Genomic DNA, 15,281 nt, shown 5'->3' on the forward strand with positions numbered 1-15,281 from the left:
TTCTAACTTACTTCCTATTTGTACTGCTTCGAGGTCAAGGATTGCCGGTCAGGTTACTTGGACCAGTATTTATTATTGACCAAGAAAATCTCAATTTATCCCTGTACAATTTTGAAAAAAAAATGTTTTATTGAATTTTCATTTTTATATCAAACATTTCATAAATTACAAAACCACACCAAAAAACCCCCAAAACATTTATTCACAATCAAGTCTTCACTATAACTGTGACCGTGACCCCCCATTTAGTCGGCATGCATATTTTACAATCCCCAATATGGTCAAATTATATCTTTACAAGCGTCTATTTACAGTTTGGTTTGGGCCTTAGCTTGCCCTCAGACCATTCCCCTGCGGCTTTGTCCCGTGTCCCTCAAGTTCATTTTGTGTCCCATCGCCCCCTTTCTCCACACACCCCCACCGCCCCCTACCCTCCCCCCCTTTCCTTTTCCTCTCTGTCTCCCACTCTACTTGTTACTTTACAATTGATGCAAACATTAAAGTTCTTTTCAAAAGCAATTGCAGATTCCACAGATCTTTGAAAGAAACTACAGGCGGTATCCCCCCCCCACACCGGGTGTGAGAATCGCTAGGATGCCGCATGAGTCGCGCCACGCCGCCCCAACACCCGCACGCGATTCTCTCCCCACCCCCCCCACCCCAAAACCAGCGGCGCGAGAATTGCGCCGGGCCGCTCGGCGACGGGAGCGGCGATTCTCCGGCCCGGATGGGCCGAGCAGCCGGCGAAAAAAATGACAGTCCCGCCGGTGCCGTTCACCCCTGGTCGCTACCGGCGGCAACTGTGCGGGAATGCTGGGGGGGGGGGGGGGGGGGGGGCGCCTCCGATGGGGTCTGGCCCGCGATCGGGGCCCACCGATCGGCAGGCCGGCCTCTCCCCACCCCCCAGGTCTACCTCCTTCTGCGGCCGGCCCGAGAACACCGACACCATGTTGGTGAGGGGCCGACGCGCGTAAGAAGTTCCCCGCGCATGCGCAGAATCGCGCGGCCCAACTGGGCATGCGCAGGAATGAGCTGCCCCAACTGCGCATGCGCGGGTTGGCGCGGCGCCGATTTTGCGCTGCACAAGGAGGCTGGAGCGGCGTGAACTGCGCCAGCGCCGTGCTGGCCCCTGTCGGGAATAGGCCGTGCCCGGACCCTGTTCGCGCCGTCGTGAGATGCGACGGCGATCACAACGGCGCGGGCACTTAGTTCCGGGAGCGGAGAATCCCACCCACTATATTTCCTTATTGTACTGCTTTCGATGCCGCAGATGTCAGTGCCTTGAAATAGCTGTATTAAAGGTTTCAATTGTTTGTTTGCCTCTGTACGATTGATATAATTGTACAATCAGAGGCATTTCAGTTAACTGGCCTTGGATTGAACATTGCTCCTTAAGTAATAATAGAAACAGAAAATGCAGGAAAAACCCGACAGGCCTGGCCGCATCTGTGTAGAGAGAAAAACAGAATTAACATTTCGAGTCAGTATGGCTCTTCTTCAGAGCTGAAGAAGAGTTATTGTCAGGAAAACAGAGGTTGTTTCAAGTGATCTATACTTGTGTTGTTAAGTATTCAGAAGAAAGTGTAGTTTTAAATGAGTTTAATTTAGTGTTTCTGTGTAAGGAAGGGTAAAACTCTAGTTAGGTTCATGCTAGACAAATGTGTGGGAATTTTGGCCAATTCAAACTGTGCTACTGTTGTGCTTCAGGAGGGTTGCTGTGTGAAAAGTAAACAATCTGGGAGAAGTAGAAAGTTGTTACTTGGCAACCATGAGCACCTTTAGGGTAGAAATGCTATTTGAGTTCTGTTTTAGCTGGATATATAGCAGTTGGGGCTAGGACGCGAGAGGGTGAAGAGCTTTCATCTCTGCTCGAAGCAGACAAGCCGTACAATAGAGTACGGTACACAAAAGCAAGCCACAGGGGAACTAAAGGACAGTTAGTTCTGGAAAACACGGAATGGAGAGGAAGATCCAGGAATATTGAGGTAAAAAGGAACAGGGAGGAATTGAGGTAAGCTACAGACAAGCCACATATCTAAAGCACTCGTAAGGTTTGGTGTTGTTATTTCCAGTGTTTAAAGCAATAATGTTCTGTAGAGGACTGAGTACCCGGGTTTGTGTATAATTGTGGGTACATGTTGCAATGCAAGATAAAGGAAGCCTGAAAGGAGAGGTTTAAAACCTGGTGCTGGATTCCTTATTAAAGGTGGAGCAGAGACTTAGTTTGAAAGGAAAGCCTAAACCTGGAGTGGACTCTTAATGCAAACAGCTAACGGAAAGCATCATTTGAAAGAAGATTTTCAAGTGCGACTTTTTGAGAGTGGAGTTTGGAAACACTGATGCAACAATCATCTGGGGGGGAATTTGAGGAGAAATCCACAGAAGATTGGTTGAGTGGCATCGGCCATTTTGTTTCAGAGTGGGGCTTTTGTCTTTGAAAACTGTGTACATTTGTGAAGCTAAAGGGGGCATAAATCACATTTTTCACGTTCAATAAAAAAATCATGTTCAAAAAATAATTAGCAGTCCTGCGACTGTAATTCCACGTTTTTTAAAAATTAAATAAATGTTATGATCTTTTGAGCTAGGGTTCCATTCTGGGATCTTGCTGTCCATATATAACATCACCTGAGCTTGTAACATCATAGGACTGAAAACATTTACTCTCTTTTTTCTGGCCACAGATGCTGCCAGACCTGCTGAATTTTTCCAGCATTCTCTGTTTTATTTCAGATTTCCAGCATCACAGTATTTTGCTTTTACTTTATTGCTGCTTAAGAGCAGTTTCCAGTCAAGCTCTGTTTTTCAGAGAAAGTTGCTTGAATTATGTTGTCTGTTTGTAATGTAGCATTTGCAGTATAATGCACCATTTACCTGTGTACTCTGCGTTCTTTAGATTCACCTTGTTCAAGAGATCAATAAAATCAATTTTGAAAAATAATATTCTACAATAGATGTTGACAGAATTTGATATTGTAATCTGAGCCTTGAAACAATTCTGGATAATGTGTGTGAATACTTAGGTATGTTACCTGTCTTCACAGCCACAATACTAAGACCACATCATGGCTTGATCCAAGGTGCCTGAGCAAGCAGCCAAAACCACTGGAGGAATGTGAAGATGATGGTAAGTATGTGAAATGTGCAAACTCTTGCAGTTTAAAAGTATTCACTTGGTTCCTCAGAAATGTTCATATGTTGCAACAAAGCACGATTTATTTGCTGACAGAAATATATGCTCTTAACTGCCTTTTTTCCACTCATAATTAGCTGCTCTAAAGCATCAGTGACTTCACTTAGCTACTTAATGGAATGTCACTCCAAGTTACACATTTTTGGGTTGTGTACCTTCAGTTTTAAAGACCGCTTTACAGTCCGAGAGTTTCATTGCAGTGTTTATTTATGCTGCTATTTGTAAAGATAGTTGGTACTATTAAATCATTCACAAGTCAAAGTTCTTAGAAAATAAATATACATTTTTCAATGTGAAAGTTTTGCAAGTTTCCGTGCCTACAAATCATTTCAACTTTATAGATGATACCGTACTAGTCAAACTGACTTATTTTTAAACTGTTAATCCTGCTGAAACTATTGCTCCTGTTTGCTCCAGCCTTGTCTCAGTTGGGAAGCACTCTTATCTCTGAGTCAAAAGGTTGTGGATTTAAGTCTCACTCCAGGGAGTTGAGCACAAAAATCTGGGCTGACGCTCTACTGCAATAGTGAGAGCTACACTGCCAGATCTGCAGTCCTTAGGATGAGTAGTTAAACCAAGGACCTGCCTATCCTCTATGGTGAATGGAAAGTATCACACAGCATTATTTTGAAGAAGAGCAAGGGAGTTCCCTCAATGCCCTGGCCAATATATAATCCTTAGTCAGCATCACAGACAAATTGTCTGGTCATTATCGCTGGCTGTTTATGGGTGCTTGCTGTGCACAAAGTGACTGCCATGTTTCCTGCATTGCAACAGTGATCACCTCGTCAAAAATACTTTGTTATCTGTAAACTTCTTTGAGATGTCCTGATTTCATGAAAGGTGAATAGAAATGCAATTCTTATTTTGTCTTTAGAAAGTTAGCTTTAATTTGATCTTTAAATTAGTATTGGTCTTTAGTGAACTTACTGACTTTGGAAATGGAGCAGCATGAATATATGTAAAGCATGTTGGTTGTGTTCTCTGTTGGACTTTTTCTCTTGGAATTAATTCCTTTCTTGGACTATATCTGTTGTTCATTTATTTTAATGTTCCTTATCCTTATTGCTCTTTCCATTTGGTAACCTGCCCCCATTTGCAAAGCTCATCTTAATTCTGGTTTGTTTTACATACATTAAAACAAAAAGAAAATAGTGAAATTTTTTTTAAATTATGCCAGCTACATATTGTTGAAAGATTAGTACGATAATAAATGGCATTTTTACATTGCATTTCGTTATGCCATTTGAACAGGGCAACCAAAAATGGACACAGCAATTTGTGATGTGGAATGCTAGACATTCATTCAAAAATCTGGGATTTTGGGGATTGCTTTTGTGTTTCTGGGTTTTTTTTTAATTGTGTGGGTGACGCTACTGCTATTGGGGATGGGGTCTCTGCTTATTGGTATAACTTTGATTTTAGCTAAAAAACATTTTTTGTTGCTTTCTTCTGTCCTTGCTTGGTGCTCTTGCCTTGGAGAAGAAGGGGTACACACAGAGGAACTGGACAGTGAAATAGGTAACTCACCGTATAACATGCTGTGCAGTAACTCATATTTCAACAAATATTTTTCAAAATCCTTTTAATATTTTTTTCTGTGTTCGAAGGATTATTGTGATGAAAAGGATTCAGTGCTGTTGTTGGTTGGCTCGGTAATTGTATCTAACTGGAAGCTCGGTGCTTTAATGGAAAGCAATTTCGATATGTAATTTTAGACCAGTCTGGCCTCCTGTAATCAATAGATATTGATTGGAAAAATACAGTGTGGTTACTGTGGTTGATGAGATAAGTCTAAGGGTATGACATAAAATTTCTCAAAAGTAAAAGGCCAGCATCAACAATGAATGATCCTACCTGTGCATGCACGTGTGTGAACATGCTGGAAATGATCACCAGGTCAGGCAGCATCTGACGAGAGAGATGGAGGTAATGTTTCAGCTCAATGAATTGAACTGGAAAACCTTAGCAATTAAACAGATTTTAAGTGTGCCAAATTTCTCTTTTTACAGAAGTTTGAATCTGCAAATATGTTTTTCACAATTAAATGATACTATATTACTTGAGTGCAAATTTGGAGTGCCTCTCGTTCTTTCAACTATTGGTCATTTTGTGCAGTTTCAACCACCCGCTGACTGCTGTTGCTGGCTTAGTGAACTCTACAGAGTGTTGTTGCATTCAGCGAAGATTGTGCCAAGCTGAGTTGAGAAATTCATTACGATCTAAATTATAAAAACCTTCAAGATGCTGTTCAGACAAATGTGTCACTCCAGGCTATGTAGTATAGTAATTAATGAGATGACAAACATAGATTGGTGTAGCTAAAAAGCAAAATCTTATGAATATTTAGAGCAAAGGATCCTTTTTTTGTTTCTGCATTAAATTGTATCCTGTATTGAAATTGATACATTCTCAAATTGTTTCTATTTCTGTTTTATTTAATACCAGTGGGTGCAGCACATTTACATCCATTGCATTTCTCGTATGTGCAGGTGACGAGACATCTTGAGTAAGCTTTGAAACCTCCTGTCTTTTTAAGTCATCTTGGCGAAGTCATCACACAATTAAAATCTTTTTCCCATGTCTGATAAAAAAAGGGCAGAATTTTATACCCCCCACCCCCCCCCGGGCCAGGTTTTTGATGGTAAAGCCCTCTGAGTTGCCAACGTGCTGCCCTCCCCACCCCTAATCTGTTTATAATTTCACGGGGGTCGGGCAAGGCCGACTGCAGGTCTTTAAGTGGCCAATTTTGAGGTCCTTAAATGGCCAATTATTATTGCCGCTTTCTGCCTGGCAGCGCTTTTTTGGCTAACCAGGAGGAGTTCAGTAACAGAATGGAATTGGGGGGGAAAGGCTAGAGATTACCCTGCTGGGCCATCACTGCCCCCTTTCTCGGTTAGGTGCCCCCATCCTCTACACCTGCTTTCCACATTCCCACCTCACCATCCCCACCCTCTACCAACCGTGGATTTGCCTTCGATGCCTGGCCTAGCTATCATGACTCCCATCCCCTCTCCTTTCGCACCCCCTCCCATTCATGCTACAAGACCCTGCACTTACCTGGTCTTAAGGCCTCTGGCGTTTAGACTGGTGGGACTGCCTGCGGTTCCAGCATTAGACACAACCCCTGGTGATGCTGCTGGGACCACAGAGCTACCAGCCAATAAGATGGCCAGCAGCTCCTTGAGATGGAACTTCCACCCGAGTGAGGGATGGAAGTGTTGCTTCCAGCCAATTAATGCTCCCCAGAACACTAAATTGCTGTGGGGCATCCAATATCGGAAAAAATGCATTTCCTACTGACTCTTCAAGTGGCAGGGCGAGAAACTCTGCCATCCAAAAAATCCTGCCCCAAAATGCGTTGTTCCATAACACAATGCGAAGAGAGGTAGTGACTCACGAAAGAAAAGGAAATTGGTAATTTTTCAAAAAATGGACCTCCTAACAGAGAGTAGAATCAATTCCCGATTCTATGTTTGTGTAATAACTTGATTCCAACTGGTATCCACCCTCTTCCTTAAGCTACATATCTCTGAATGGTTGAAAATGTAGAGTGGAAAATATATATTAGTGCAATCCCTGCACTGTGCTTGTTCCAAGTACAGATGTACATCAACTAAGAAATGTAATTTGTGTCCAAAGACCAAGTAATTTGGGACTGCTTTACTTTCATAAATTACTTTAAAATCTGATTTATGCACCAATACATGCATTTTTAAAAAAAAACATTATAGGTATTTCTTTAAAACTCATAATTATAAGAAGACACATATTGAAAGTTTCTGGTAATTATTTGTACAGAAACAAACTTTTATGATGTTGTCATCAATTTGCTCTTTTTATCCAACTTTTCAAGAGCATATTATACAATCTAAATGAAATGCAAATGCACTAAGGAGAGGTTTTATTGCTTTGGTTTAATTGGCCATAGTCCATGAGGGACCATAGGCACCTCTCTCTGTTAGAGAGAGACAAGAGCTTATACAGTTTGGCAGGCACTATTCTGCTTCAAGCATGGGGCAAACAAGGACACAGCCCTCCAAGAATTACCTCAGCTGGTACAGGAATCGAATACGCTGTTGACATCATTGTGCACTACTCCGTAGCTACCTCAGCAAATGACCTAAATGACGCCCTTATTTTGTTAATATGGATGTTTTTATGTTGTGACTCAATTGCTTTACTTTTACCAGTACTGGGACTAATGTAAAGGAACGGAAGAAAAACTAGCTAGTATAAATATTGGTATATAGTGCTAGCAGGTGTTTTCATGTCCTCCATTGGAATCATACAGTTTTCATTACCAGGACAGCCATAGCAGAAGTGGTACTCAAATCATAACATTGCTGCCAGATGTATTTTAGTTACTATTTTTTTTAAATTGGCATGATATTTTATTTCATGCATTTACAGTCTTTTAGGCATAGCGGGAAGTATAGAAAATGTCTTGAAAATCTGGTCTTCGAATACATTTCTCACTAATAGAGTTGAAGAGGTATTCAATATACCATGGTTAGCAGACATGCCAAATGATATATGTTAGCTCTGAAATGTTTTGTGTGTCAATATATGTACATTTATACACACACTTACCTACATTTTATATATACTTAAAATGTAAATACTTTAAATATTTATTCCATGCCCTATTATTTAAAATTGTTGAACCCAAGTTCAAGTCTTGACAGTGCCTGATGATATTTAAATAGGGAAATAAATTTGGGGGCTTGCCAGGCACAGAATTGTCCAATGAATATGCCTATTTCACTAACAAAAAAGGAATGTGTTCCTTTGCTTATTTTCTGTTCAAATCGTGGGTATGAATATAAGTCAATGTCAAAGATGAATGTGAGGCAGAATATTGAAGATTAAGGTTATATAGCAGATAATTATTAAAGATGTAATGTTCTTTGAAAGCAGCTGCAAATTATTGTTTCTGTTTTTATGGCTGCAGGGACCATTTCTAACAATTGGCCTTGATCCCATGTTCTCTGGTGGAGGGCTGATTGCCAGAGGAATATAGCGTTTAACCGCATGATTATTTTTCTGACGGATGAAGCAGGGAAGGCAGCTTAAACAATGTTCAATGTTCTGAAAAGTGGTTACATGAAAATTATATTTTGTAATCTGATGACGCAACTCATTTTTTTCAGAACTCATAAACCACAATTTAACCACTTAATAATGGAAGATGCTATAAGGAGACTTCATTTGATAGGGCTCGGTAGTGCAGATGGAGAATATGCCTTATAGTTTTCGGCCTTATGACCTCTGAATTTTGGATTCACATCAAATCCAAACAGAGGGAATGAAAACCACCTCTCTCTGTCTCTCTCCATCTCTCTCTCTCTCTTGACCCACTGGCTTCAGATAAGCCATGTTGCCTACAGAAGAATGCCATTGCGAATTTGGCACTTTATTGGCAATTTTACTCAGAAGTCACAATGATGGCTGACGTGAAAGCAGGAAGTTGAGCTACAATGCAGTCAAGAGGGTGTTGTTAAGGTACATTTTTGGATTGGAAGTAATTTTTTAAAAAATATTTCTTTATTCTCCTTTTTCGCATTTTCTCCCAAATTTACACCCACCAACAATAAACAATAATCAATAACAAATATGTCAATCCCCATAGCAATAACAACGATCCCATCCTCCCACCAAACCCAATACATTCGGCCACATGTTCACATAAACAACTGACAAAAAGGAATCAGGAATCACCCATAGCCACCATTAACAGCCAACGTCCCCGTCCCCCCCCTCCAACTAATGTTCAATGCTATCCAGTTCTTGAAAGTGCATAATAAATAAAGCCCATGAATTGTAGAACCGTTCTGTCCTTCCCCTCAGTTCAAACTTAATCTTCTCAAGAGTCAAGAATTCCAACAGGTCCCCCCGCCACGCAGGGCACAGTGTGGAGAGGCTGCCCTCCAACCCATCAGGATCCGCCTTCGGGCGATCAATGAGACGAAGGCTACAACATCTGCCTCCGCACCCGTATCCAACCCTGGCTGGTCCGACACCCCAAATATGGCCTCCCGGGGGCCCGGGTCCAGTTTCACGTGCAACACTTTAGAAATTACCCCAAAAACCTCCTTCCAGTAATCCGCTAGCTTTTGGACAGGACCAAAACATTAAACGTAATGAGCGCCCCCCCCCCCCCCCCCCCCCCCCCAAAAACATTCACACACATCTTCTACTCCTTCAAAGAATCGGCTCACCCTCGCCCTTGTGAGGTGTGCTCTGTATACCACCTTCAGCTGTATCAGCACCAACCTCGCGCACGAGGTGGAGGCATTCACTCTCCGGAGCACCACACACCAGAACCCCTCCTCCATATCCTCTCCCAACTATTCCTCCCACTTTGCTTTGATCCCTTCCAGTGGTGTCTTCTCCTCTTCCAAAATAGCTCTGTAGACCGCTGACACTACCCTCTTCTCCAGTCCCCCTGTCGTTAGCATCTCCTCCAGCAACGTGGAGGCCGGCTCCTCCGGGAAGTTCTGTATCTCCTTTCTGGCAAAATCTCGAATCTGCATGTATCTAAACATTTCCCCCTGCTCCAGCCCATGCTTCGCTTCCAGCTCTTTCAATCCTGCAAACCGACCCCTAAGAAACAAATCTTGCAGTGTCTTAATCCCCTTCTCCTCCCATTTCTTAAAATTTCCATCCCACCTCCCTGGCTCAAATCTGTGGTTCCCCTGAATCAGCATTTCCCTTGACCCTGCCTCCAACCTGAAGTGTTGGCGAATCTGCCTCCAAATTCCCAATGAAGCACCTTTCTAACTCTGGCCACCTTCCCTTTCCATATGAACGATGTAATCCTTCCCTCAATCTCTCTGAAAAAAGCCTTTGGCAGGAAGATTGGCAGGCATTGAAAAATAAACAGATATCGTGGCAACACGTTCATTTTAACCGCCTGTACCCGACCCGCCAGTGACAGAGGAAGGCCATCCCACCTTGCCAGATCAGCTTTCACTCCACCCACCAAACTAGAAATGTTGTACCTGCTGAGCCCCCCCCACTCCCGGGCAACCTGCACCCCCAGGTACCTGTAGTGAGTCCCTGCCCTATGTAATGGCAGACCCCCCACCCCTGCCCCCATACCCGGCCGAGATACCACAAAATATTCACTCTTGTCTAGATTCAGCTTGTACCCCGAGAAAGACCCAAACACTCGAAGCAGCTCCAATATTCCCCCTATCGACACACTCCGTTCCGACACGTATAACAGCAAGTCATCGGCATATAAGGACACCCTATGCTCTATCCCCGCTATTCCTTTTCATATCCCTGAACTTCTTAATGCGATGGCCAATGGATCAATCGCGAGTGCAAAGAGCAGGGGGGACATAGGACGTCCCTGCCTAGTCCCACGGTGGAGAGAAACGTATCTCGTGCTGATGTTGTTTGTGACCTGTCCAACCTTGGCTCCTGCACCAAGTTCCAGTCCCCCCCCCCCCACTATCAGTTTGTGTGTGTCCAAGTCGGGGATGGCCCCAAACACCTTCTTTGCGAATCTCACATCGTCCCAATTGGGGCCATATACACTTAACAGCGTCACTAATCTCTTCTCCAGCGCCCCTGTCACAATCACATATGTACCTCCCTGATCTGCCACCACCTCCTCCACCTGGAAACGTACTCTTTTGCTGACGATTACCGCTACCCCTCGAGCCCTTCCGTCAAGTCCAGAGTGAAACACCTGACTAACCCAGCCCTTTTTAAGTCTCACCTGGTCCTTCCCCCTCAAGTGGGTCTCCTGCCGCATTGCTACATCGGCTTTCAAACTTTTAAGATGCGGAAGCACCCTTGACCTCTTGACCGGTCCTCCTAACCCCCTCACGTTCCACGTGACTATCCTAACTGGGGGTCTCTCACCCCACCCCCACCCTTCTTATCCACCATCATCATACCACCGGGCCCTGCCCCATGAGCCTGACCCGCCCCTATCCATGATTAACATCGAACTCCCTCCCCCCTCTCGAAAAAACATCTCCCAGCATCAATTCCCCCCCCCCCCCCCCCCCCCCCCCCCCCCGGCTCACCTCGTAGGCCCATCGAAACCTGCCAACCAGGCTCCAATGTCTGCAGCCCTCCTCTCACCTCACCTCTGTTCACCAGCTGACTTTAGTTAGCTAGCGCGGGTGGCTCCCCCCGCTATACTATACCGTCCCCTCCCACCCAGTCCCAGAGAAAGAAAAAACAAAAACAACAATCCAACCCATACAATTCACTAAACTAACATATAACCATCACAACACAGAATGCCAATCAACCCAACTAATAACTTGAACTCTGTAACAATGTGAAGAGAAGTAAATTACAATACACGTCAGTAAAAAGAAAGTTGTAACATTTATACTTTTTCCAGCTCCCCAATCACAGTCCACAGTCTCTCTTCCAGCTCCTCACGTCTGTCCCAAGCCTTCTGCCCTCACGAACGCCTCAGCCGCCTCCGCTGTCTCAAAATAGAAGTCTTTGGCACCATACGTCACCCTCAGCTTCGCCGGGTATACCATACCAAATCACATCCCCTTCTTGTACAGTATCGTCTTTTTGCCTACTCCACCGTCAAGTCCTGGTAGATCCGAACTCCGGCACCATCCCACTGCACCTCGCGCTTCTGCTTCGCTTAGCTTAACACCTTTTCCTTCATGCAGTACTTATGGAAACAGATGATTACGGCTCTTGGCGGCTCATTCACTTTGGGCTTCGGCCTTAACGACCAATGAGCTCGGTCCAGTTCATACCGAAAGGGGTTCTCACCCTCCCCCATCAGCTCCGCCAACTTCTTAGCGAAGTACTCTGTTGGCCTTGGACCCTCTATTCCTTCGGGCAAGCCCACACTTCTTAGATTGTGCCGCCTCGAGCGGTTCTCCAAGTCCTCAAGCTTTGCTCGGAGCCCTCTGTTGACCTCCACCGCCCTCCGCAGCTCGTCCCCCATCGAGGTGAACTGGTCGCTGTGCTGCGACGTGGCCTCCTCCACTTCCTTCATCTTCTCGCCCAGCACTCTCACCTCGGCCGATGTCTTTGCCACAGCTACTCTCACCTCCACCAATGTCTTCAATGTGACCGCCATCTCCTTCCTCAAAGCCTCCATGAGCCTCGCAAACTGCTTTTCCAGCTCCACCGGCATCACCTCGATCATCTTCTCCAGTGTAGGTAATGCGGCCCCACCATGCGGTCCGGCCTCTGCCATCTTGTCAGCACTTTTGCTCGTCTTCTCATTCAATGGCGAGCCCGCGTTTCCTCCCTTCCTCGACGCTCCAGGGCCGACCCTGGAGAGGTTTATTTTTTCCAAAACATTTGCGGGGAACCCCCCAAAAAAGACGACGATAACGCAGACCGGCGGGAGCTTCTTCTGAACGCGGCCGCTCCGCTCGCAGACGCCACCAGAAGTCGCGGATTGGAAGTAATTTTGACTGGAGATTACCCAAAGTGCATGATACTGATATATAGAAAGTGTTCAGCACCCCGGCGATAACATCCTTCACCATCACCAACACAAAAGGTTGCCCAAATAAAGCTTTTGTGAAATCGTGCTTGGTTGCTTTGGGAATTTTACTGCTATAAGATGTCTCCTGACTCGCACAAATTAGCAAGAAAATTTGATCTTTTGGAGTGGGGAGGTCAGGATTACCACAGCAAATACTAGTTTTAATACACACAGCAAGTGAATTGCCTGTCGTGTTAAAGTAAAAAATAGATAATGACGATCGCATCAAATGCCTTTGACACAGTTTTCAAGTTTGACCCATTTTTGTTTAAATATAGGCCACTGCAGCTTCCCTGGATAGAAACCTAGAGTATTCTTTAGAGGAAAAAAAAATTGCTCCTCTTTCAGCTTGATGCCTGGGCTAAGTTCTGTCTGCAAAGATTTGGCCATGTGTCCCTTATTCAGTCTTATTATTTATTTCAAATGTGGAAATTAGATATTTTGGATTAATGATATCATGGCAAATACTATCATAATTATTGATTCACCAATTTCTTTCAGTACAGGCGGCATGGTGGCACAGTGGTTAGCAGTGCTACCTTGCAGCACCAGGGTCCCAGGTTCAATTCCGGCCTTGGGCGACTGTGTAGAGTTTGCACGTTCTCCCCGTGTCTATGTGGGTTTCCTCCAGATGCTCCAGTTTCCTCCCACAGTCCAAAGATGTACAGGTTAGGTGGATTGGCCATTCTAAATTCCCCTTCAGTGTCTAAAGGTTAGGCTGGGTTACAGGGACAGAGGAGGGGGGGGGGGGCGGGGGGCTGGGGGGCTGGGGGGCGGGGGGGTTTACAACGTACCAACCCTGCCCTCTCCACCTCCCCAAGTCATGACATCCTGACATCTAAACATAAAACTTGCCAGCTCGTGTTATCAGAAAACCTTTCACTGACCCAGGACCAGTGAGCAAAGTGTAGCATTTCATCGTTGATTAAAATACTCTTCACATAGAAAATCTTTAATTCACTGTTATGAATTAAAATAGCTAGCAGTTGCAGAGAAAGGCAGGATTGGGTTTAGAATGATTGGTGGGATTCGTGCTCATTCTTCCTCCTGGTGTTGTCCTCATGGAGCTGGGCGATAGGTCGAGCCACATTCCCCAGGAGGTTGTCCACAGGCATGTGGTTTGTGTTGTGCTTCATAGTCACCTGTGTGTCTACAACCAAGAGCAGCTGCAAGGTGCACACCTCCTTCCACTCAGCGTTCTACTCTTCACAGAGGTCATGTACTCCCCATTGCATAAGTGAGCAGTAGTTAAGCTCGATTGCACTTGACCCAGGGATTGTGGGTGCTGATAACTGTCACTCACCAGTTCTCCTCGATGGAAGACGTTTAGAGTGAGGGGGGGAAGGGAGCAGTAAGGGTGATGAAAGTAATTAGGAGGGAGAGGGGGATTGGCAGAGCGGCACATACTGATCCTTTCCTAGGATCACCAGAGGTCGAAGTGTATCTCATGTTTGCTCGGGCATATTGGTTGAGACTCCATTGACACTCACCCTTATCGCAATACAGCACCCCTCCCTCAGTCACTCTCCATAAATGTTACCTGCACATCCTTTTAAATCATTCCATTGGTCTCTTCTTATGCTCTTTACAAAAAGGAATACAGAACACCAGAGAACCAGAGGTGACCCTTCTGTCATTGTTCCCTTGACAACTGCAGAGGAAGAGGTGATGGACACAAGTCGGTTCATAGATCATAGAATTTACAGTGCAGAAGGAGGCCATTTGGCCCATCGAGTCTGCACCGGCTCTTGGAAAGAGCACCCTACCCAAGGTCCACACCTCCACCCTATCCCCATAACCCAGTAACCCCACCCAACACTCAGGGCAATTTTTGACACTACGGGCAATTTAGCATGGCTAATCCACCTAACCCGCACATCTTTGGACTGTGGGAGGAAACCGGAGCACCCGGAGGAAACCCACACACACATGGGGAGGATGTGCAGACTCCGCACGGACAGTGACCCAAGTCAGAAATCGAACCTGGGACCCTGGAGCTGTGAAGCAATTGTGCTATCCACAATGCTACCGTGCTGCCCACGGTTCTTAACATGCCTGCCCATTGGAGATGGGTCTACCAGATATCTGGTGTTAGAATTAAATATAAGACAGCCACAAGGCATGTAACACTACTCATATTGACTTGATGTTAGCAGCCACTGAAAATTGATCTGCAAAATTATAACTTTAGAACCCTTTCACCTTGTCAGTTCCAATTCACATCTTTCATCTCCTACAGGTCCTTCATGCATCACTCAGGAGCTGATGCTAGAGAAGGATGAAGACTCCTTCTGTGATGATGCACTGTCACATGACTCATGTAAACTATCCACCAGCTCAGGTACATGCATCTCGGTGCATTCACTAGGATAGGTTGTCCCGGAGAGATGAGCACGGGCAGATGATGGAGACAGGGATAGCATTGACGAGTCTCTGTGGGAGGACACAGGACACTCCAAGCTCTGACCAGCTGGACAGAGATGCTGAACCAGTGATGAAAAGGGAAACCTGGAGCAGCGACATACAATATATGAAGTTCCGTGTCATCAGCTGAGAGAAGAGCCTACTTGGTTTTGCAACCCACAGCCAGAT

General features: G+C 45.0%; 1 protein-coding gene across 15 annotated transcripts in view; it reads left to right on the forward strand.

Moving 5' to 3' along the window:
• magi1b (membrane associated guanylate kinase, WW and PDZ domain containing 1b) overlaps window positions 1-15,281 on the forward strand; it is a 679,590-nt gene that overhangs the window by 542,187 nt on the left and 122,122 nt on the right. For 12 of the 15 annotated variants that reach the window (XM_072472316.1, XM_072472318.1, XM_072472321.1 and 9 more), the window contains 2 exons: window positions 3,045-3,127; window positions 4,679-4,714. In XM_072472316.1, coding sequence (XP_072328417.1) covers window positions 3,045-3,127; window positions 4,679-4,714 — 119 coding nt within the window. The remainder of the gene's footprint in view (window positions 1-3,044; window positions 3,128-4,678; window positions 4,715-15,281) is intronic. The other 3 variants (XM_072472328.1, XM_072472329.1, XM_072472317.1) reach the window with 1 other exon arrangement.

The sequence above is a fragment of the Scyliorhinus torazame genome, chromosome 13, assembly GCF_047496885.1.
Source record: "Scyliorhinus torazame isolate Kashiwa2021f chromosome 13, sScyTor2.1, whole genome shotgun sequence".
NCBI classification, from domain to species: domain Eukaryota; kingdom Metazoa; phylum Chordata; class Chondrichthyes; order Carcharhiniformes; family Scyliorhinidae; genus Scyliorhinus; species Scyliorhinus torazame.